The sequence below is a fragment of the Onychostoma macrolepis genome, chromosome 03 (genome assembly GCF_012432095.1).
Source record: "Onychostoma macrolepis isolate SWU-2019 chromosome 03, ASM1243209v1, whole genome shotgun sequence".
Lineage (NCBI taxonomy): Eukaryota > Metazoa > Chordata > Actinopteri > Cypriniformes > Cyprinidae > Onychostoma > Onychostoma macrolepis.
Window position 1 is genome coordinate 4,292,574 of NC_081157.1, and position 25,502 is coordinate 4,318,075.

Sequence of the window (25,502 nt, forward strand, 5' to 3'; positions counted from 1 at the left end):
TGAAGGCAATTCTGAGGTTGATGAGAAAACAAGAATCAACGAATAAGAGAATAATGAAATTGATAAGAGAGATGATTGAATTGTGTGATTTTTCAGCTGAATTACAAAAGCTAACAAATGATTTAGAGACAGTGAAACTCCAGACTCCTGTTATAAAAATATGAGTGTCGAAAACTGTGCAAAAGTATATCCTATGTTGAAATCGCAGACAATGATAACTTTCTAGGTCTAACTGCTATATGGTTGCTTTGCTTATTTTGTAACATAACGTTTAAAAACAAGAGGATGTGCTTTGCATTTCAATGCAAGGTGGAACTTCTAGCTAACCGTGGTATAAGATGCTCTTAACACCTGCTAGAGGTGTTATATTGTGGTTTAGACACGTGCTCATGTATCGCTTATGTTTTAAGAAGGTGTCACAATTTTTTCCTATAGTTTAAAATAGATCCAGACACGCTTGCTATCTAGAGATGTTGTAATTTTTCCTTTTGAACTTTTGACATTGACTTGTGCAGACTCTGAAATAAAGGTCATGCTTCCTGCCTGAGATGGAGGAGGCAGTCACAAGCAGTAACAGAGGTGGAATAGTTATGGGAGGTTTTTAATGAGATTAATGCAAATGATATGCAAGAATTATATAAATCCTTGTCAGACTATTTGTCAGGGCCGAAATTTCGTGGTGAAGACTACTCGCTGTTATTTTTGTTATTTGCTTATGAGTTATTTGTTTTTTAATAAAACGGAACCAATGCTTTGGTGATTCGTTAACTTCTTAAACAAGTCTCTGAGTGATTAATTAATAATAACTTGTTATCTGAACCTGAATACAACCTAATCGAGCCTCAAGTGGTACGGACTTGACTGAGCCAGGACGGTCACCGGCTGGAAACCATCCAGAACTTCTAACAACATCCATCCAGATAAGAGTTAATTATGCATTCGCTATTTACAAGGTACTTATGGATGAAGAAGATGTGAATTATGAATTTTTGGACCTTTAAACCGGTATAGAAACACAACAGAATGAATGGGAAATATGCAAAAATCTGACAATACAGAGAATTTTATTGTGTGTACAATCTACAAATCACCCATGATGCACAAAAAAAGTCCACAGCAATGAAGGGGTGAAACTCTGAAATATCAAGAGTGCAAAACAGACACACTAACCGTGGCTGTAACAATATGGCAAAATTGAGCCTGAAGACTCAAACAAGAGGTTGAAATCAGATTGATTAATCTCTGATAAAGCATTCCTGTTCGTTTTTTTTTTTACTTTGATGATGTGTGTAATGAAATCTTTCTCTGTGTTCAGATTTTTACTGTAGTAAAATTAATACAAAAACTGACATTTCAAAGCAACATTAAAAAACAAAAAACAAAATCTAAACCTTTACAAAACATTGTCTTTGAGAATGTCTAAATATGTATCTAAATTCATTTTATTCTCTTCATAAAATTACATGCTCTGTCAACAACAACAATATATTGAAGCCACAACCATTATTTTGGGCTGTAACTCTGACACACAAGACATCCAATTGTGAATCTAGTAACATTCACTGAAGCATTTATTTATCATTAGAATTTGCACACTGTTCACATCATGATTGCAGCAAAAGAATTTTGCCATTGAGTTCATAGTATTGATCGTGAGAGAACTCACTGGATTTAACTGCAAATGTACATAACATTTCCTGCTGGTGGAAAAGTACTCTACTCGCCCACTTTCATTAAATTTGAATGTCTAATACATTTTTAGAACTCTATATAATCCTGAAAAGGATCCCACTGCAAAACAACTTTAAAAAAAATAATAACAATAACCATATGTGTTTGTGCCACATGCTTAATGTTTGGAGAGCATTGGAAACTCTTTTCCAAACTTGAGCACTGAACAGTGAATCATGGTGAAGTGTCTTCAGATACATGGTTGTGGAACCAGAGCATAGAAATGTTCATCCCTGGTATTGTCCTTGGCAATATGGCACAGAAAGCCATCTCGCGTGTTGAAAAGCTTCCCCACAAGGCCATCACTTTTTCCACTATAGGGTGACAAAGAACACATCAGAACACAATTACAGACGTACATAACATAGCCTTACATTTTAATACATTATTTCTGAGATGGATGTAATTCTTTTTCAGTTAAAGGCTGCAAACTCCAACTTTTCACAAAGGATACTTTTTTGCAAGAATTATGATTTGTACTGACACTAACCTACACACATAGTATTTGACTCCTGAAACCTCACTGATTTGTCATATGAGACCATGTTCTGCTGTTCCCCCTCCACCCATTTCCAACCACTTCCTCCACAAGGATCAACCAGAACCTGCAGATAATTTAAAGTGATTTCTCACTGCTGTATGTTAACTGCCCTGCATGTATTTGTTAACTGTAGTGTTTAAAATACAGAAATAATGTGCTGCTCTACCTCATAGTTGTTGGCCTGATGCTTGCTCCAGTTGTATTCATAATTACAGCGTTGATCCTTTACAAACCCACTGTGCCACCCACTGTCAGGTCCAATGGCTTTGCACACCACAAGTTGGGTTTTAGAACGAACAGCATCTGTAAACCACAAGGATTTATGGGTTAATAAAGCTCAGTTATTTTGAAGGAGGTTTTTTTAGCTTGAAGATGCAATTATGTTGTCCTAGATGAGCACATCACAGAGGATCTGCTTTTCAGTCCATTGCATTGTAATTCCATTACATCATTTTATAATTCCATTACATGGGATCAGGTAGAGATGGAAGTGTAAGATGAAGCTCAGTTTTAAAAAAGTATAAAGATGCTCAAAAAAAAACCCGAAAACAAAACAAAAAACATAGCACATTAAAATTAATAATCAGTATTAGGGATGGGTGATATGGGCTTAAAAATATATCACAATATTTCTGGTATTTATTGCGATAACGATATAATATATGATAATTCAGGGAATCCTTCGAGAAAAGTATTTTCTTTCCTATTTTTACCAAAAATAGAGTGTTGTGAGCATTACTGAGTACACACGTACTCTTTTATTCATACTGGAAGCCGGAGGGCGCCCTTACGCTAAAACTCTGCATATGCATGGCCGAAGTAATACCAATGACTAATATGGACAAAGGTATCCAGTAATCATTGAATAAAACGCACGACAGAGATAGATACATTTTAACTGATGAAACCTGAAGACAATAAACATACGATTGCACAAAATATATGGTTTATCTGTGTTCTTCAAGTGGCATAGCCTTTATCACTGTATATAATACCATCATTCTGTAATATGAAATCACGTCTGGTCACAAAAAGAAGTTATTTCAAACACTCAACTATGTTATTAAGTTAATTTGGAGAAAAATGTCAATAAATGATATCTTTGTTGAAAAAGGGGGAAAAGGAAGTGGTGTATGGTAACCCATACTTGGAATTTGTGCTCTGCATTTAACCAATCCAAGTGCACACACCTGGAGCAGTGGGCAGCCAATGCTGCGGCGCCCGGGGAGCAGCTGGGGGTTCGGTGCCTTGCTCAAGGGTCTCACCTCAGTTGTGGTATTGAGGGTGGAGAGAGTGCTGGTTATTCACTCCCCTCATCTACAATCCCTGCCAGACCTGAGACTTGAAGCCATGACCTTCGGGTTACAAGTCCAACTCTCTATCCATTAGGCCGCAACTGCCCTATTGGACAATAAGTTTGTAAACAGGCTCATACAATTTTGCATGAGTATCGCAAACATGCAACTGTAGTAATGTTACATTTATTCAGACTGATTTTTTTGTACACTGTACAACCCTAACCAAATCAGCTCCTTGTTTAGTGATAAACTCCTCTTCAATTTCATGTCCTCCTTCTGTGATGTTGCTCCGCACTGTCGCATACAGAAATGTGTCAACAACTACACTTTATTGCGGGAAGACTAATTCTTACTGTGGGGAGAATTTTTACCGGTATGTAGAACCTGGTCGAAAAGAACACACACATATAATCTCAACTCAGCACATTCCACGGAGTTTCCCCCTCCACGCCGAGCCGTAAACTTAACAAATGACCAACACAACGCCACAATTCTCTGACTAGCGTCCGGCCATACTCTCCTTATCACCTCGGGAGACTCGTAAACCACGATAAGTTTGAGGATTAAATGTCTGCGCTACATCTGCACGGATTCAAGAACAAAGAACTGCTTATTTGGAGAGGTTCCAGAGTCAGAGCACTCATGGACTCATATCAGTCCGATAAAAACAGACACCCAACTTTGCATAGTGCTGGAAAAACTTGGCTGGAAAACTTGGGCTTTGCTTCCCCTGATCGCGCTGTGAAGCACTCGCAGACTTAACATCAAGCTGATCATTTCGTCAACTTCTCACTGAAGAAACTGTTAGAACCTGAAGCTACGCAAACAAACTCTGAGCAGAACTTCTAGTGAGCGCGTCACTTTCAACGTCACAAAGAAACCAGCGAAGGGGTTCCCCAGTGACGCCACACAAGGACCGCACCAGCAGCCAATCAAATCTCGGGATTCCCTCAAGCAACCATTCAGGGAACGAGCAGCCTTCAACTCAACTTAAAGCAAGTAAACAAACAAACAATCTGCATGTCTTGCTGAGCTGATTTGAATGAATCTTTAAGAGTAAAGTCAAAGCCTCTGTTTGTGACTTCCTCAGGTCTTAGAACCTTAAACTTTCTTAAAATTGCAGTCCTCTTGCCAGAACGTGTGTATGTGTGTGTATGTGTTTTGTTAGTATTGTATCAGAATAGCAAATAAACTCTCGTTGCATTTATAAAGTGTGGGCTGGTGCTGTGTTTTTCAAGCCAAAGATCATTTTACATGTTGCTCAAAATTCCAAACGAATTCTGTATTATCGTGGCCACGAAATAAACAGAATTGCTAAGATATACTGGTTTAATGCTCGTGGACGAGTAGTTAAGAAAGTATAAATTATACATTTTGATTAATATCAATTAATCAGATCAATAGCGAATCTCTATGATTCGATTTCCTAAAGCTAAAATTCAAAATAAAAGCTTAAATAAAAGATAAATATTACAGGTATATCGCAAATGATAAGATATCGCCCATCCCTAATCAGTATAATCTAATGCAAGTATATGTGAAGTAAAAGAGTTTGCATACTGCTGGGCACTTCTCTGGTCTGAACCCACTGGAGGTCCTGACTCCTGCAGCCCTCGTATGGGTCTCCTTTCCACGGCCCCACACAGCTGCAGCTCCTGTCACGATTGGAGGAGGAGCATTTGGCGTTCACTCCACAGGGTTTAACTAAGCATGTGTCAAGACACATGTTATGGCACTCGCAGATTACTTGTGTGGTGTCCTTAATGGGTTTACATTCTCCATCTTTACAATTCGTGTCCGAGCAGAAACAGCTGTATAGAAGCAGATTAAGGATTGTAAGGAATGTCTTCACAGTAGCCATGACGGCTTAACCTGTTAAAAAAAAATGTATTAAGAGTAATTAGAAGCATTGAATATGTAGCCTAGTGTCTTAAACTTAGTGGCTTGTTTCACAGTCTGTTTATAAAGCCATCCACTGTTTGTTCTTTGCTGTTAAAGCTGCACTACCGAGGATTTCTTATTTTATTGAGCTATTAGCCTACATAAAAAAATAAAATAAAAAAAAAAACTGTTCTTAATTCTTTTTTTATCTACTATGATACTAATTTCCCCACCCACGAATTACTGGTCAAGCTTCAAATATTAAAATTTAAGTTCATATGGAATTTCTTGTAATATCCCGTTGAAGAGTGTGAAACACTGTTTCGGCTCAATTATAACATAACAGGTATACTACATTCATTGTATTTGTTGTGTTTGGAAGCCTCCTATAAGCAGTTATCAATTTTGAACATCTGGTACAGAGATATATACACTGTAAAAAAAAAAAAAATCCATAAAAAAACGGATAATGTACTGGCAGAAAATTACCAGGACATTTTCTGTTAAATTTACGGACATTTCCTTCAACATTAATTTGATTTACATGTAGATTTACATTTTCTTCTGTACCATAAACGGACAATCCGTTTTGCAGAAATTTCTAAAAAATTATAGCATAGGCCTATCTTTAGTAGCAAATCCAGCACAATCCAGCACAATATATACAAATTGAACATGGTTTATTTTTACCTCATGTAAACATTCTTAAAAGTGCGTTCAGTAGCTTTTATTTGCCTTAAACAGGTGAAGACAAAAATATTATTACATCAATTAATTTAACAATGTGTTTTAGTTTTAAACAGCACCAGGCAGAAAAAAGAAAACATGAGCAGCTACTTGTACAATATTGGTGTTGCACCAAATTGTGGTCACAAACTTCACTGCGAAACAGTCAAGATTCAAAACATTTTCAGATACATGGGAAAAAATTTATACAAAGACAGGGCTGTCATTAATAACAATTGCTACAGACTTCTAGTCAATAGTCAAGTGAAATGTTATTTAAAAGGACAGTTCACATCAAAAATGTGAACTCTGTCATCTACAATTGACATGGTACTGAAAAAAAAATAAAAAATAAAAAACTAGTTTCATTTGAAAATAAAGAACAAAGATTCATGCACTCATGCCTGACATTTCAATGTGAAACTAAGAGAACTATACAGGGCTCCAAGTGTTTGTGTGCTTTTAGTATCCCTTGCCATGTGCCAGCTTGGGGAAACTACTTCTTTTTTCCTTTTGCTGCATGTTCAGTCCAAGTTCCATGTTGAGATTTGAAAAAATTGTACATGGATTCTCAAAGTTGTTCATACATGAGTCTTGGAAACGTAGGTTCCCTTCATCTGAACCGTCGACCCTCGTTCAGGATTTCTTCACAGGAAGACTGGAAATGACAAGAAATTAAATTAATGAAAGTGAAGTATAGAGTAACGTGCAGAACAGGTTGAGATTGAATTATCAAGTTCCAGTTCAAACATTGTTTATAAAATGCTAAACTTGCATTATCCGTCATGTGATCTTGTCAACAATGTTTTATGATATACTTAAAGGGTTACTCCACCCCAAAATGAAAATTCTGTCATTAATCACTTTTCCCTATGTCGTTCCAAACCCGTAAAAGCTTTGTTCGTCTTCAGAACACAATTTAAGATATTTTGGTCCAGAAAAGTATGAAAAGCATAGTCAAAATAGTGCATCTGCCATCAGTGGTTCAATCTGAACTTTACGAAGTGATGAGAATATTTGTTGTACACAAAGAAAATAAAAATAACGAATTATTCAACAATTCGTCGCATCTGCGTCACAATAGCGCCATTTTGGAGAATATCCGCTGAACGCAAACTGCATACGCTGTTCTGTGTCAGCCGCACCACACGGATACGCTGTTTTTGTTAAATAACGACTTGAATAAAGTTATTTTTCTTTTCTTTGCGTACAAAAAGTATTCTCATCACTTCATAAAGTTCAGATTGAACCACTGATGGCAGATGGACTGTTTTAACGATGTCCTTATACTACGTTTCTGTGCCTTGACCGTGTAAGGACCCTTGCTGTCTATGGAGGGTCAGAAAGCTCTCAGACTTCATCAAAAATATCGTAATTTGTGTTGCAAAGATGAACGAAGGTCTTATGGGTTTGGAACGACATGAGGGTGAGTAATTAATGACAGAATTTTCATTTTTGAGTGAACTAACCCCTTTGATTATTTTCAACTAAACAGCAACACAACAAAATGCTTTATACACAGTTTCATTACATATGTTCCTTACATTTGTATGAATTCCAACGTAGGTGCCATCTCCTCTGGATGTTTTATGTTTAAAATAAAATGAAGAGAATGTGTAGCTCAGCCACAATGGGGGAGGAAATGATAAGTTCTTGAATGACAGCAATCTGGAATCACCAATAACAATAAAAAAATAAGAAATTATAAACAACACATTGTAAATTTAGACAGCCACTCCAAACATTGATTAAATCTTTCCTACACAAACAACTTCAATAACAAAGTCAACTGAATAAACGACTCAATTACTAATTTTTGTCAGTATTGAACATCCCTAAAGGTAAATAAAAATGGAAGCATATGGGTAGCAAAATTCAATTTGAAATATGCAAAATGGCAATGCATTGCAATACATAAAATGGCAATGTAGTTCTGTATTTTTATTTACATTTTGCCACACGTGTCCAAATTTGAGTGTAAAATGAAAATTCAGTTATATAATTTACATTTGCCATTTTCTACACTAGTTTTAATATGCAAATTAAAAACATATTTTAACACTTTATAAGTTAATTATTCACAATATTAAGTTAATTAAAAGAAAAATTATTACCCAAATTGATTAGATGTGTTTAATGTGTCCAAGCAAAAACTGTAGCAAAATGATCATTTAAATGCTGTTTTTCCTAAATGCATTTAGACTTAGGGGTAGGACACTTGGGATTGCATTTCCATCATAATACCGCATGATAATTGAAGCAAAATGCAGTGAGAATTTGAGGATGCATTCTGAGCCAAAGGTGCAGCAAAAGGGTAGCAAAATGCTGATTTAAATGTCTTTTATTTTTCTTAAATGCATTGACACTTACATATAAGACATTTCAATAACATTTTCATTTAATACACCGCAATGAATAAGTCAATGTGGAAAGCGTTTGGTTGACGGTGAATATTGACCTATTGTGCATCCTGTTGCTGAGCCCCACCTAACGATTGACAGGTCAGGGGCGTGTTGCATTTTCAAATGCATTTCAAATCCACACTGACTTTAAATTCATAGCGAGGTATTAAATGAAAATGCAACTGAAATGTCTTATATGTAAGCGTCAATGCATTTAAGAAAAATAAAATACATTTAAATCAGCATTTTGCTACCCTTTTGCTGCACCTTTGGCTCAGAATGCATCCTCAAATTCTCACTGCATTTTTCTACAATTATCATGCGGTATTATGATGGAAATGCAATCCCAAGTGTCCTTAAGTCTAAATGCATTTAGGAAAAACAGCAATTAAATGATAATTTTACTACAGTCTAGGCTTGGACATATTAAACACATCTAATCAATTTATGTAATACATTTTCATTTTGCAACTTATAAAGCGTTAAAATATGATTTTATTTTGCATATTAAAACTAGTGTAGGAAATGGCACATATGCACATATGTATGGGAAAATGTCAATTTAAATACAGAAATGCATTGCCATTTTACATATTGCATTGCCATTTTGCATTTCAAACTGAATTTTGCTCCCCATATGCTTCCATAAATAAAAACTGTAGTGTTAATAAATAAAACAGAATACAAACCCTTGATAAGAATGCAGGGGGTACTTGGGATGCACAATACAGCAGCAATTACGACCTGGCATTAGAAAAGAAAACAGAAGAAACAATGAATGTCATGAACTGCTGTCCCTTTAAAACATGACTCACATCTGACACATCCCAACTTTACATCAGTCAAGACATTTTAACTTATTTAAAACTGTCACTAGCCAAAAATTGTCATTTTGACATAGTTTTGTGTGCTTTTGTCCGTGTAAGAACTCGATGCGCTCCTGACACGTGTCTGAAACGTGTGCGTTCACCGACAGCGTGCCAGTAACGTTACCGAACAAACTTCTCGTGTGTGTGTGTGTAACAAACAAGACAATAAAATGTCTAAACCTACCTCGTTTGGCAGAAAAGTTGCGTTATCCTTGAAGAATTCCGCGATGTCAGATCTTCACCTAGTTGTATAATCTCTTTTAAAGAATAAAAAAAAAGTCGTAATGGTATCTTCTTTTCTTGACAATTGCTCTGCCAGCTTCTGTTGGAGGCACACAGCGCTCTAAACACAGTTGTACGACACTTCAGATTTAACGTTATCACAGCTGCTTAACATCACCTCAGTAACGTTAACATGCCGGATGCTTTACGGCACGCGCAGTAACAAATACACCGCATCAATAACAATTAAAAGTTAATAACTTATTTATAAAACTGAAAGTGAGCACAATGTAACTTACCTCCACGTCGAGTGAGATGTGACGGTGTGCTGAAAATGTCAAATGCGACGGCTCCTACATTCATTTGGCAAACAAGGACGACAGCAACTAAGTTAAAGTTACAGTTTGTTACATTTAACAAAATATAATTTAACACGGAAGTGTAAGAACGGTTCCTCAAACCCGAAATCCGACTTTAAAATGAAATTTTTACCGAAACTATCTCTGTGAATAATGGCGTCTGCTCAAGCACTGTTTTCGTGCCGATAATCGACTGAGCTTCTTGTTCCCACAATGCAAAGCGTAATTTAAAAAATACGGAAAAACACCTGTAAAAACCAAATACGGAAAATTCCTTCAAATTATTACGGTATATTTTACTGTATTTTTACGGATTTTTTTTTAGAGTGTATGGTATGGATACAGAAAACCGCAATAACAATATCTGTTGGGATTCAATATGGTCCAATCTTAAACTTGATTCAAAAAATCCTAATCATCAATTAATTTACTACAAAATGGATCATAGGATGTATCTCACTCCTTGGAAATGTTTTGTAATGAAGCTTTCCTCATCTTCTATTTGTAATTTCTGAAGAAACTCTATATGCACATACAAACATATGTTTTGGGATTGCCCTGAAGTTAATAATTTTTGGAAACAGGTATGACTCTGAAGGACATACTAGAAGTCGACATATCATGCTGTCCTAAGCTTTTGCTTTTAAATGCACTCCGACTGATATTTCGGATGAAAAAATTCAAAAAGGTATACAGTAGGTAGTCAACCAGAATGCCTATTACCGCCGCGCTAGCCGCCGTGGTAATGCCGCAGCGGCAAATACAAATTACTCAGATGTGAAAGTCGTTCGCGAAATCACCACCAGGTGGTGCAAAGGGACGGTTGACACGCTGGGGTTTTTTTGTCCTTCACCCACCCGCTCCCGCTATTCACTCTTTGTTCACCCGCTGTCCGCTTAATTAGAATAATTTCTTCCTGACCCGACCGTTCTCACTAAATTTAGATCTCGTTTCCAGAATCTCACATTTAAATTTCCGCTACTGAAAGAGAGATATAGGCTAACGAATAAAAGTGTAGCCTGCACAAAATTGTATTTGTTATTTTATTCGTCTTGTCATTCGTTTAATATTTACAACACAATAGGAAAAAGTGTCGCAGAAAGAGAAAAAAGTTTGTACAAAAAAAGTTGTACATCTTACTAAAAATAGCCTTTTATTAATCTTGTCAAAATACTAAATTCGTTTGACATTTTTCGTTAACACGGTAGGAAAAGTGTCGCAGAGAAAAATAAATAAATAGGACATCTGTCATTTAAGATGATAGGTTAAGCAAAATATAAACAAAACTGAGTTGATCAAGGACAGATCCACACTTTGCTCCACACTTACTCCCCAGATCTCCTCACTGGACGCGCCTTTAGAGAGAAATGCATCTTCATGGATTACATAGGCTAATGAAAGACTTTATAATTTTCGATTTGAATTATTTCGTTGTAAAGTAGTATTTTATAGCATTCTATAAATATATTTATTATGTCAGTGAGGCAAGTATTTGCTGAGTTTCGGTTCAATTTTTGTGAAGTGTTCCTGCTCAAGATCAAGAGCTTGTTTGTTTTCTTTATTTTAAAAGCAACACATTTTTTAATATTGTGAGTGCACACAAATAAAACTATTTATGCTTTTAATGATGTATACTCTTACCTTTATGAGGAAAAATTACAGCGCATTTTAATTTTCCGTTCTTAAGAAAAACAAAACACAAGTGATCTCGCTAGCGCCTCCATGTCCTTCAAAGCGCACTTCAGCTTCCACCTTTAGCACAAACGATTTTATATTTATCACACATTTATCTGACATTTTTAAATGTATATTGTGAAATGCATGACGTTTTTTTATGTCCCATATCTTGTTTATTTGAGAAGGCTAAACTGACCAAACATATGCTCAACTCACTGTCTGGCGCTGGCCGCATGGTATTTAAAAAGATAATAAATACAACTTGAAATTAACAAACATAAAATGTTCCAATCATGTTTCTAAATTAACTTAAGAAACGAAACAAAATATAATCACTTTGCCATTAAAAACCAAAACTGAACTTTTTTTAATGGCTGCAACAGCAGCTGTGTAAAGGTGAAGAGAGAGAGAAAGTTAGGCTATTTTGTTTAATTGCTTTGGCTAAATCCTGGCCAGGTTTTATTTATTCGTTTCTTGTTTAATAATGGTAATTAAATAATACAATGTGCTCACATTTTCACTAAAATTAAGGAAGGAATTAATAAAAATAAAAAAATTCTACGATTTCCTAATTCGGGCATGTCATGTGCAGGAGTTGTCTAATGTAGCTAGTTCCTGTTAAATAAGGACAGATAACAAAGTAGGTTCGTGACATGTAGAAACTGTAACGTTTATTGTACAAATTAAATGTAGATTTTAAACATTTGTATTTGTGAGAAATATTAAGTAATGTGACACTGACATTTACTATGCTGCTTGAGTTCGTTCTGAATAACAAAGTACTAAATTTGCTTCTGTGAATATGATAGATTATAGACCAACTGCAACCAATTTCGGCAGAGTGCTATGCAAAACGCGAGGGAATGTGCTCCAACGCGTTCAAATTCTTACTTTTCAAAGTCTGTGGTTAAAGCGCCACTTAGCGGTAAAAGGCAGCAAATACACTTTTTAAATGGTACCGCCGCGGGAACGGGAAGTCCAAATTGCATGCCCAGAAAGCCACTTCTCAAACAGTGCACAGATAATTAATTGAGTTTTCTTACACTTAAACTGACAAATTCACAAAAGATTATGTAAAAATATCTGTATTGGTGAGTATCCTCATAAATGTAGTTGGTTATGTAAACAGTTGAGAAATAAAATTAATGTATATACTGAACTGACAGTATATTGAAAAAGTGCATTTGGTCTTAAAGTGACAGCAGTCTGCTGTCTGTGTTTTTAATGTTACTCAAAGAACAAAGGACAAAAATCACTTATTTGTAGCTTTAATAAGGATTAATTTATATTTAATTTCTACAGTGAAGACTATGCTGTGCTAATTAACATTTGATTAATGTAAACTAAGGTTAGACCTCCTGAAAAAAACTTTAAAAGCACTGTTCATTATTTAATTCATATTGGTTCTGATGTAGTTATTTCTAATTGTGCTTATAATTTGATTATTTGTTCTTATTGTGGTGTCAAAATTCGATTGAAAAATGTGTAATTTCACTGGTATCTTAAATTTGTTGTCATAGCTTTATTTAGTTGCATGGGTTTAAACACAATGAAAAACAACAACTATTTTAATTTATTTTGTTAATACTTTTTTGTGGTGGAGCCAGTGAAGATTCTGGCAGCGCAAGTAAAACATTTTACCAAAATTCTTAGCATTGAACCCTGCAAATACTTTAATGTCTATAAAATGAATAGTAATCAATCATCTTAGAAAAAAGAAAAATTATGTTGAGATACAAGAGAAAAATAAGACAAGACTCACCAGAAAAAACAATCATACAGGTACTACACTAAACAAAGACCAGAGCCAACACTGGGTTATTTATACTGAAGCTAGAGAATCACATGACAATAAAAAGAGGAAGACAAGGTTTAACAAAAAAAAAAAAAAAAAAAACAGGGCAAAGCTTCCTAATACAGTTTAAAGAAACATGAAACAGATACAATGACCTCTAGTGGTCATCTAGGGGTATTCCAGAAAGCAGGTTATGTGACACACTCTTTAAGAGTAAATAGGCAGATAAACTCAGCATTCGGTTCCAAAAACAGAGGTAACTTTCAGGGTATATAGTAGCCATAAGCAACTTATTCTCTGAACATAACCTGCTGTAGAGTAGGTACTGGCTACATCTGAAAGTAGGTACTTCATTTCAACAAGCAGTGCTTAATTGGGTTATTGTTGCATCGTCTCTAAAATGTATAATTTGCACGTCTTTTTAAGCCAATCTGTACTCGCACGCTCCAGAAGCGTTTTAAATACGTCATGCAGACAGGGGACTTCATGATGTCCACAAACATTCTCCTTTCTGGAAACAATTACTACAGAGTAGCACACCTGGTAGCACACCACATTTGGTCTTTTCTTCTACACTGTTTTATAAAAAGTATAGCAATTTCTCAATGATTGCTCGTTGTTAATACTTTCCCTGTTCTGCATTTATAGTGTATATCAATGATCATTTGGAGATTTATTGTTTCCTATACAGCAGATGGACGAATGGACAGTCCTGGCTACTGTGCCCAATATTGCTCCTACACTGCCATGGAGAATGATTCAAAAGAAATCATCTCAGTTGTCACCATTGATAAGAGGCAGACCGCACGTAATTCACTTTTGTCACCACGGGGGACAAGCTTCTTAGCGAACGTAAGATTGCAGAAATTTGATGCTCACTCACACATTGCCTCTGTTATGAGTAAGTTGGCAGTACTTATCCTAACACATACCAGAATTTTATTTTTTTGACATGCAGTATGTGTGTGAATTGTCAGCTGTTCTTTTCTACATTCTAAGATCAAACAACTGGTCGCTATAAAGACAGGGATTGTGTACACGTGGGACATTATGGCATGGGGCAAAAGAAATTAGCCAAGATGATTGCTGTGGTTATTTGTCATTAAATCTTTTGGTCTTGTTGTTTTATGCTAAAATGTACTGAAACACATGTTATGTGCATGCATGCATTTTTTCAATATTACGTTATGTTGTAGTTGAACTGTGTGACTACATTTAAAGATTTGTATTTTAGAAACTATTGCCAGAGAGGCAAGACAAACAATGGCTGGAGAGCGGTTTCAAAGCTCAAAAGGAACTTGAAGCTATAAGAAGAGGTGGCTCAGAGATGTCCACCGATATCTACCTTTCAGGTAAGTACAGGAAGCACCTTCATGTCATGACTATTTCAAAACAGATCATAGATTTACATTACGTAGATATGTACACCAAAATATGATGTATTATTATAATATTATAATTGACATTACAGCTTTCGCCGAGTGTTTCAGAAAAAAAACAGGACGATGGACATTAAATGCTTTGAAGGTGAAGAAAGACTACAGTTCCATACCAGAGTTCATAAAGAAACCCAGATGAATTGAGCGGTTCAGTCTGCATCTTCTGAAGAGACTCGATCGATTTATATGATGAACAGATTTAATTCAGGCTTTTATTCACAGATAAACATGAATCAGCGCACAGTAGTCACAGCAAACAGAAGCTCAAGCACACTTGTGTCAGAAACAATGAGGATCATTCTTGTGTTTCGCAGCACGTTTGAGATCCGGAAGAACCAATGAGCTTCTGTTTATGTTTGCTGATCAGTGTAAATATGAGAATAAAAGACTAAATTAAATCTGTTCATCATATAAAATAAATCATAGTTCATCATAATAAATAAAACAAAGTTCATTTTTGGGTGAACTATCCCTAGTGAAAAAAAGTATATTTTATTGTATTTGTAATATATTCCCTGTTTTAATAGTTCATTGCAAATATACTAACAAAAAATTTACTATTTTTAAATATATAAAAAGTATATTAGCAGCATGCTTTTGACTATTTTCACAATACAACTTTTAACACACTTTAAAATAATTGTAATTTAGTATATTTTCTATAAAAAAAATGTTTTTTTTATAAAAAAATATACTTGAATTGAAAGTTCTGTTTATTTTTTATAAGTATATTTATTTGCACTTTACTTAAATATATTTTTTGAATATTTTTTAACTGTGTGCTGAAAATAATCATTGTAACAATGCATAGTACAAAGTATATTATTAAATAACCTGAGTACATTTTGGAGTAATTTTTAAGTTTACTTCTTCATGCTTGGAATTCACTTCATTACTTAGACATACATTGCTTTCAGAAAGTAATAAAACAAATAAATAAAGTAAATAAATAAAGCAAATGCATTATATAGTGTACAGTCACGTAAACACTGTCTACATTGCAAGGCCAAAAACTGAAGTTTACTCACTCTGCATTAATATTATATCACTGCATTATTATAACATATCATTATAAATTTTATGGAGAAATAAAGCTGAAAAACAACAATCGGCATTGATATCTGTATAAAGCTGCAGAAGCCGTTCCCCAGGAGTTTTAGTCTCTTTCAATATTGTTTGGAAGTGGAATGACATACAGTTTGTCTTTAGACCTAATAATTAATTACACATTTACATTTGAGTGATTGTGGATGGACAGCAAATACATTATGAGACACTATGTAAATGTTCAGTATATATTTAGCTGAGCAAGTCTAAAAAGAAAAAAAAATGTCCTACACGCACGCTCTTTAGCTAAAACTCAGAATCTGTTTGTGGTGAATGCAGAAGATGCTCATCCTCACACTTGATAGCCAGCAGGGTCATAATTTCACAGAATGGTTCATCACGTAACTGTAACAGATTTGTTTCTCTTTTTAAGAATTGTGTTATTACAGGAATGATAAAGAACACTGCTAACTGGGGAAGTCGTGGCCTAATGGTTAGAGAGTCGAACTCGTAATCCAAAGGTTGCGAGTTCGAGTCTCGGGCCAGCAGGGATTGTAGGTGGGGGGAGTGAATGTCCAGCGCTCTCTCCACCTCAATACCACGACTGAGGTGCCCTTGAGCAAGGCACCGAACCCCTAACTGCTCCCCGGGCGCCGCAGCATAAATGGCTGCCCACTGCTCCGTGTGTGTGTGTGTGTGTGTGTGTGTGTGTGTGCACGTTGGATGGGTTAAATGCAGAGCACAAATTCCGAGTATGGGTCACCGTACTTGGCCGTATGTCACTTCACTTTCACTTTTCACTTTCTGCATAAAACAACTGAAATTGTGAAATAAATGCTTTCTCTAGTTCATGTTGGCCACAATTGTTGGCACCCAATTATTGCAACATCCTTTTCCCAAGATAACAGCTCTGAGTTTTCTCCTATGATGTCTGAAGATTTGGAGAACACCTGAGAAGAGATCAGAGACCATTCCTTCATCCAGAATCTCTCCAGATCCTTCAGATTCACAGCTCCATGACGGTGCTTCTTCTCTTCAGTTTACCTCACTCATTTTCTACAGGGTTCAGGTCAGAGTATTGGGACGACCATGGTAGAAGCTTCATTTTGTGCTCAGTGACATTTTTGTGTTGATTTTGAGGTTTGTGTTTGGATTATTGTCCTGATGGAGGATCCAACCACAGCTCATTATAAGATTTCTAACAGAGGCAGTTAGGTTTAGATTTTTTTTTTTTTTTTTATGAGTTGGCATTTATAATCCTAAAGTCATGGCTGGACAATTTCATGTTCCTAGTCACCCTGGTGTACTAAAAAATGTAAATATGAGTAAAATATCTCTGAAGTACAGTATATTCATAAGAATTTCTAGGGGTGCCAATAATTGTGGCCAACATGCATTGGAGAAAAAAACATTTATTTCATCATGAGAGTTTCTCCCCACTTTCAGTTGTTTTACTTCAATTGTTTTTGTGAATTTTTTGAATGAAAAATCAACAACACAAACAATTCAGATTTATTTTCACAGCTGCCTTTGCTCAAATATACCAAGGGTGCCAATATTACTGGAGGGCACTGTGCATTTTCTGAAGAAAATATGAGTGGTGCTTGCTCTGGGAAAACTCAGCACTAGTAACTCTAATCATTTTAGCATCATGTTAACAACATGCTAACAACATGTTAATATGTTGAAGTTCATCATTGATTTTTCATCAGGTTTGCACCCTGAAATAATGTTGTTTCAACGATGAAAAATCAATCAAAAATAGATCAAGATGGTCATAAAATCAACATTTCTTCAACGTAAATTAAATCACTTATTTAACATTGAATCAACATAGAAACATTATCAAATCAATCCTGCTTTGTACTCCTTTCAATCAGAGAACATGGAGGACTGCAATTAATATGGTTTTAAAATAAAAAAAGTCACTCAAAATAAACAACATCAGTCAGTTTACATGCAAAAATATTTATTTTTCCCCCACACACTATTTTGAACAGGAAATTAACATTATATTCATGTAAAACGTGATTCTTTAAAAAAAAAAAACACTTGGTGGTGACTTCAAAACAGGCCCGGATTCACAGACAGGGCTTAGCTTAAGCCAGAACTAGGCCTTAAATTAGGATACTTAAACAGCTTTATGCAATAAATGCAATAAATTAATAAACATTACTGGTGTGCATCTTGAGACAGGCAATGCCAATGACATTAAGATCTGTCAGAGCAAGTTATTTTCAGTTAAGACGGCTCAAACATGCATTTTAGTCTGGGACTAGCCTTGTGAAACTGGGAGACAGAGCTTAAAATACAATTTACATACAGAATATGGTCAAATGAATGACAAAGTGACTTAATTACATGGAACAGTTCATTCTGAATTTATAAAGCAAATGCCAGGAGAAGAGCCTGTAAAACTGACACATATAGGCCTAACAAATGCAAACTGCATCTGCAAAATGGAAGTAAATGCAAATGAAAACTCACCATCAAAGGCAGAAACACTAAAGTACTACAGACTGAAACATTACCAGTTTGCTGTTTAGGACTTGAAGCTTTTCACGGATTGAAGCTACTTTTCTGATTCAAAAAAGATGTCTTTACTCCTCATTAAACGGATAGTCTGATGAACTCAGGGCTTTCCACCACAAGGCAATGCCCACAAGCCCTTCAGGACCACAACGGAGCCATTTTTGCACCGTCACAGCAGGCCTCCTCTTTCTCAACTTTCCCTTGTTGTTGTTAGGCATCTTAAGTATAAAAACAAACAGGATGTTAAACCTGCACAATGTTGTAAATCATGTGATTAGTAGTAGTAGTGTATAACTGAAAGATGGTGGGTCCTAAGTATTTGGAAAGGTGACTTAATGTACTACAAAATTAAGTGCAAATTGAAATTTGATAAAAGGTTTACTAAAGCTAAAACATGGTGAATTCAAATTTAAGACTATTTAATTTTAATATAGAAATTAAGCACCTATAGACATACGTATTATTTTGAAACCCTTAATATAAAGCATTTTTCATGTTTGGAACAGATTCCTCACAGCAGCTCACTCTCTGCCCTCTATTTTTAAGATGTGCTTGTAATAACAAGTATATTGATATAAATGGCATTGCCTCATTCTATATTGTTTATAAATTATATATCATACAAACTCAAAGAGTATATAGTCAATATATAAATGTTCCAAATCTGTATGAGTTTCTTTCTTCTGTTGAACATAAAATAAGATATTCTGAAGAATGTTGGTAACCAGTTGACGGTAGCCATTAACTTCCATAGGATTTTTCCTGTACAATGGAAGTCAATGGTTTCCGTCAGCTGTTGGGTTACCAACATTCTTCAACATATCATCTTTTGTACAAAAAAAAAAAAAAAAAACTGATACAGATTTGGAACAACAGTTTTGAGTGAACCGAAGGCCTGTTCACACCAAGGACGATAACACTAAAGATAACGATAAAGATGAGTGTGCTTAGAATAAACAGATGAACAGTTATCTTTAAAGTTATCGCTCTTGGTCTGAACAGGCCTTAACCCTTAATAATCATATTAGGCCATTTTGCAATTCCTGTTTTTTTTCTGTCTCCAAATTTAAGACCTCTTGAAAACATAACTAAGGCTTTTCTCATTCCATTTAAGATATTTAAGACTTTTAATGGATTTAAATTTGATCAAACTGAATTTAAGTCTAAAGGACCCATGTGGAGACTTACCATGCACATCTTGGAGCCTGGTGTCTCTAAATGAGTTTTTTGTTGTTGTTGTTCATGCTGATCTTTCGGTCTCCTACTGCCCAGTTCATCTGAGAAGGTTAGAGTACAGCCCAGCATCCTAATATATGCCTCAACTGATGCTCCTCCAACAGCAAAACAGCCAACCTATAAGTGTCAGGAACATATATTTGCACAAAACATGGATAGGTTACAAATAAATGTCATGGGAATGTAGTTTCCATGTTGAATGAAAAACATGCTTTTGTCAATAAATAAATAAAACAAAAATAAATCTTAATGTAAATTACCATCACACATCTGTCATCTTCACTTTGAGGAATCCGCTCTGGTAGCTGCGCCTCATGATGAAACCCCAGACCTCCAGACACTGGTTCAGCCAGTATTACAGTCACTTCAGAATAAACAATGGGAAAGCAGTTTGAGAGAAAAAACACAGTATATCAAGAACTTCTACGACACACAGCTTTAATTTTTGATAACCGTTAGTGTAGTTTCTCAGCTCCAGTCCTCGGGACCCCCTCCCAGCATGTTACAGCTGAACCAGGTGCTTTAATTAGTGAGACATCTAAAACATTCTGGGACGGGGCCTGAGGACTGGAGATGAGACTCTTTTACTATTTACTGCTGCAGCTTAAATAAATACCTTAAAAAGCATCTTATTTGAAAAAAATAAAAGATTGTATTAACATTAAGATGCTTTAAAACATATTTTGTACATTTAATAATGACTTGCCTTTTATTATTAACCTTGATCCAGGAGATTCCATCCTCTGACCTAGATTTAAAAAGGTAAAAGTAAAAGTTTAGAGTATGCAACACCTGTCACAGGTAACAATCAACAGAAATTCATTCTTACCTGATGTGAGCAAACCAAGGAGATGTCCCTCTGATGGGCTACAAAAAGGGAAAAATGAAGAATGAAAAACATAGCTTAAAATATAGGTTAACCAAATATTGGTTGTAATTAGTTTTGTGTCTTCTTTACTGTTCTACTGGAGAGAAAAAAGCCACCCACACCTTGGATGACCTGAGGGTGAGTAAATTAACAGCAAATCTTCATTTCGGGGAGAACTATCCCTTTAAGGTGTGTCACAGGAGTACAGTAAAACAAAAGTAATATATAAAATTGTTCACATAACATAAAAATTACATAAAATCAATCAATGCAAGGTTTTCCCTCCCACGAAATCCAAAAAAGGTCGATGACTCGAATAAGTTTGTAGAAATATGTTTTACGGTTGTTGTTGTTTTTTTCAGGAAGAAAAGTCAAAATCGCGCTCAGTCTGCATGTGCTGTCACACACAGTGTTCAAACACACACATTACACTCTCACTGTTGTGTAGGGTTTGGTGGAAGAACAAAGTGAAATATATTTAATAAATCCTTACCTCGGCCGTTCGTTGGTCTGGACGTTGCGTGTTCATGTGACTCGCAGTTCACTCGGACTTGTCCAGAAAAACACATCAGTTATAACGGAAGATGAATAGTGAAATATACGCGAAATTAAGTCACTACTTTTTTTCTCTGACCTGAATCTGTTGTGTTCGTAGCTAAGTGAAGGATCAACATCTGTCGTCATATAAAGGGAACTCTCTGTAAAGAAAGTAAGTTAAGTTACAACGATTTTTTTATATATATAATTATTTCTATGCGTTATGTTTTATGTCAAGTTTTTTTTTTCTTTTTAAATCTTTTATTACTTACCTCTAAAAACAGTTTGCTGTTATCCTTTAGGCCTGGTCTCCGTCCGTTGCGCATTTGAAATCTGTTCTCCCGCGCTTTGATTTGATTGGCGGTTGGCAGCCAGCGTTAGCTGCATTACTGCCACCTAATGGACTGGATTGTGCCGCATGAAAAAACCCTCTGAATTCTCTCTATTCTCTTTAGATTCATTAAATGTATGTAAATTCCACATGATTTAAATCTAATAATTATAATGAATATATAAATTATAAATAATATAAAGATAATTATAATTTAAATGTTTAATTATAATTTAAAATGACCACAAGAATCATCATCAGTCTCTGGCTGAATGTACTCCTCTAGCTAGCCAAAAACAGGTAATGAACATTAATTACTAATGTAAAAACATTACTACTACTGCTGCTGCTAATAATAATAATAATAATATCCAGCTGGTTTATCTGAGTTCTATCTAATGGTCACAGTTCTTTGTTAATCCACACACCCAGCAGACAGTTTTATTTATTTAACGGTGCTGCTAGTGGTGACGAGTTTACAAAATGTACAGAATTTATTGTTTGATGAGCATGTGCTCACTACAATTGAGGAAAATGTACCATATTTAAGTGCTGAATGAGGGATTGACAGTCTAAAGTTTCACCAGTGAAATGCTGACCAAAAATCAACATTGATTCAATATTTGTCTTTTCAACACTGAAAAGCATTGAATTATCAACATTGATCCAATATTATTTAGCATTGAATTTTCAACCTCAACCAAAATGATGATTCTGATGGAATTTCAACATTGAATCAATGTCACCCTGCTATCTGGGTTCGGGCAGGTACTCTTCAGATTTTGGTAGCCCGAAAATTAATTTAACTAGCCCAAATAAAAAAAAAAAACAATTTTTTATTTATTTATTTATTTATTTTTTTAAATGTAGAAAACCCGATAGGAGTTTAAATGTCAAATAAAAAATATTTTCAATACACAAATATAAACAAATATGAAGGAAGGAATCTTATTTCACTATTTACAGGGTCTGCACAGAATTTTTAAAAATAAATTTAAGGCAATTTATGATCCATTTTAAGAGCTGCACAAGTAAACTGAACACAGAATGAGCGGGGTTGGACAATGTCTATGGTAACATACAGTATTGAGCCATAAAATTACATTATTTACAGTTCAGATACAGGTTTTCATGTTAATTTAAGGTATTATGGTCAGGTATTATGTATATGTAATTGTTTACATTTTTAGAAGGCACATTAACTTCTTTCTCATTTACAACTGTTTGCTGCGTAAAAAGATGATATTTGCATTGATCTGACCATAAACAGCAAGAAAGGCTTATTGGAAATGCAAATTCATTCTCTGCCACGAGGTGGCGCTTTAGGAGCGCTGAAATATTGCTGTTTCCCCGGAAACGCTGTACACTACGCTCTTCGCTCATAAACGCTGCTTTATCAGGAATTATAGGTAAAATGAAATTAAAATGCCAACGACACGTTTCTGAGGACAGTCGGTTCCCTTCAGATACATTCACATAAATGCATCCGCGCCGCGGTTTGACTTGAAACGTGCCGCGCTCATATTTATTCAATGACATCATTGCCTTTTGAAGTTTAATCCAGCCGTATCGCGACTCTTGTCTTTCCGTCCCCAACTGTAAGACCTTTAGAAATGATAATTAAGACATTTCTTATACCATTTAACGTATTTAAAACTTTAAGTGTGATACAACTCACTTTAAGAGTTTTTAAGGACCCGCGGGAGATCTGTATTTAAGGTAGCCCGTCGGGCAGGCGGTGATACATTTTGGTAGCCCGACTGGAAAACACAATAGCCCCGCGACTTCGGGCTAGCGATTTTGCGAGCCCTGATGTATGAAGAAGTCACACTGCCAGTCGTTGAAACACACTACTGTGAAATGAACTAATTTCTTGTTGTGTTTGTTAACTTTGCAGAGTGTGACAAAATAAAAACTAATATGTGCCAACAGACAACATCGCCTCTTCTGTGTGTGCAACAAATGCATTTTATACTACGGGGCCGTTGAATGCTTGAATCTGATTGGCTGACGAACGTTCTGAGGTGTGCAATTATTTTCAGGGAAACGCACGGCAAACATAGTTCCAGGCAGCTCTTGACCGCATTACATGACAATATCACTTCGCCAAATGATTTCTGTTATTTCTAAGGTCTTACAACAGCAAAATAACCAAAACCCACGACGACACTGGCCAAACAAATACATATAGTAAACAGTATGATAAAAACGACAGATCATGTCCATGTTTTTGCCACAAAATTACGCTTTATTATGTACGGAAAGCACACACTCTATCTCTCCCGCTCTCTCTCCCTCACAGACCTCACACACATAACAGTTACAGTTTGCACACACACTAACATACATCGTGCTAATGTTGTTAGCGCTACTCTGACGATTTTATCAGTAAACAACTTAAAAGCTACATGAATTCTCACAAGCGAGGGAACAACAACGGCGCTGTTCGTGAACAAAAGGAACTAATGGCGCTTTTCCACTGCATGGTACGGCACGGCTCAGTTCGACTCGGTTTGCGTTTCCACTGCAGTTTAGTACCGCTTTAGAGTGGGCGGGATTATTCACGTGTCGTTATAGTTGCGCCGCCTCTACTGCCGTGACATCATCGTAAACGCGCCAAAAACAAACACACAACAATGGAGCATATCGACGGAATGGTGTTCTTCATTCTCGGCATGTGGATGTTTTTAACAGCAAGACGAAAGAGTTTGTTTCAAAAGAGGCTGATGGCAGCCAAAGAAAACACAGCTAAAAAACACAAGAGAGTTTGGGAACTCCTACAACAACACGCAGACGACGACAACACTTGGTTTGCTCGACGGCGCACAAGGGTAAGCATCTAAAAGCACATCGCTAGCTAACTTTTATCTCTGTCGCAAATCATATAATGAACTTAACTGCCAGTATAACATTAAAATGCATATTCTGTATATTACAGATCTTCCACATTTCGCAAAAAAGTCTCCGCAACAGACCATCTGTTTGGACATTTAACCGTGCTTCAGAGTGGTGGGATGTGATTGTTCCCGGTTTTACAAGCACTCAGTGGCTGGAGAACTTTAGAATGTCCGAAGAAACATTCATCCACTTATGCAACAAACTGCGTCCAGCGATGGAGAGATGGGACACACACTTCCGTGTGTATGTACCTCTAAAGAAAAGAACAGCCATCGCACTGTGGAAGCTAGCAACCGGCGCTGAGTACAGAAGTGTTGGACATCTTTTTGGTGTAAGCATAACAACTGTGTGTCGGTGTGTTCAGGAGTTCTGTGCAGCAGCAGAAACCCTGTTGGTACCAGAGCAAATTCGTTATCCAGATCAGGAAAAGTTTAAAGAAATGGCTGCCTACATTGAGAACAGGTGGGGGCTCCCACACTGTATTGGTGCTGTTGATGGATCACACATCCCCATCATAGCACCAGAGGAATATCACTGTGACTATTTCAACCATAAAGGCTGGCACTCCATCATCCTTCAAGGTGTTGTGGATGGAAAGGGACTTTTCTGGAATGTTTTCACAGGACTACCTGGAAGCCTGCATGATGCTCGGGTTTTGAGACTGTCAACACTGTGGGAGTTGGCAAGCCGTGGAAACCACATACCAGCTAACACCAGAAACATAGGTGGGGTGACTGCTGGTTACTACATCCTAGGAGACTCTGCCTATCCCTTGCAGAACTGGCTGTTAAAACCATTCATTGACACTGGACACCTGACAGCAGAACAGCAGGTCTAATTTACAACATGAAAATCTGCAGAGCACGCGTAGTGGTTGAAAATGCCTTTGGTAGATTAAAAGGAAGATGGCGATGCCTTATGAAAAGAAATGACTGTGCTGTCAACCTTGTGAAGTCCATGGTGCTGACATGTTGTGCTCTACATAACCTTTGTGAGAGTCATGGAGAGGCCTATGAGAATGCTTGGGATTTACCTCCAGCAGCAGAGACTGTGGTGGCAGTGCCAAAGGCTGTAGAGGAGGAGGGCAGGGATGTTCGTGCAGGTCTGATGCGT

The 25,502-nt window shown here is 36.2% G+C and overlaps 1 protein-coding gene and 2 long non-coding RNA genes across 8 annotated transcripts; all 3 read right to left on the reverse strand.

The window, feature by feature from the left end:
• Positions 1–1,047: 1,047 nt before the first annotated feature.
• Positions 1,048–15,253, reverse strand: LOC131535889 (uncharacterized). Of its 5 annotated transcripts, XM_058768415.1 has the most exons (9): positions 13,469–13,502; positions 9,970–10,023; positions 9,633–9,705; positions 9,269–9,323; positions 7,722–7,845; positions 5,131–6,835; positions 2,439–2,575; positions 2,222–2,336; positions 1,048–2,045 (listed from the first exon to the last, which is right to left on the reverse strand). In XM_058768415.1, the coding sequence occupies exons 6-9, from the start codon at positions 5,429–5,431 to the stop codon at positions 1,906–1,908; spliced, it is 693 nt and encodes a 230-aa protein (XP_058624398.1). In that variant the 5' UTR covers positions 5,432–6,835; positions 7,722–7,845; positions 9,269–9,323; positions 9,633–9,705; positions 9,970–10,023; positions 13,469–13,502; the 3' UTR covers positions 1,048–1,905. The 5 variants fall into 5 exon arrangements, 4 of the variants coding, with proteins under 4 accessions (XP_058624398.1, XP_058624397.1, XP_058624396.1 ...); XM_058768414.1 differs by lacking the exon at positions 13,469–13,502 and having other exon boundaries at positions 9,633–9,770; positions 9,970–11,548; XM_058768413.1 differs by lacking the exon at positions 13,469–13,502 and having other exon boundaries at positions 9,633–9,791; positions 9,970–11,548.
• A 2,076-nt stretch (positions 15,254–17,329) lies between these two features.
• On the reverse strand, positions 17,330–20,125 carry LOC131537365 (uncharacterized). The gene is made up of 3 exons (XR_009270262.1): positions 20,016–20,125; positions 19,708–19,872; positions 17,330–18,737 (listed from the first exon to the last, which is right to left on the reverse strand). It is a non-coding gene; the product is annotated as an uncharacterized LOC131537365 (long non-coding RNA).
• A 336-nt stretch (positions 20,126–20,461) lies between these two features.
• Positions 20,462–23,933, reverse strand: LOC131537366 (uncharacterized). Of its 2 annotated transcripts, XR_009270265.1 has the most exons (4): positions 21,433–23,933; positions 21,117–21,321; positions 20,585–20,622; positions 20,462–20,503 (listed from the first exon to the last, which is right to left on the reverse strand). It is a non-coding gene; the product is annotated as an uncharacterized LOC131537366 (long non-coding RNA). The 2 variants fall into 2 exon arrangements; XR_009270264.1 differs by having other exon boundaries at positions 21,117–23,933.
• Between the last annotated feature and the right edge of the window lie 1,569 nt (positions 23,934–25,502).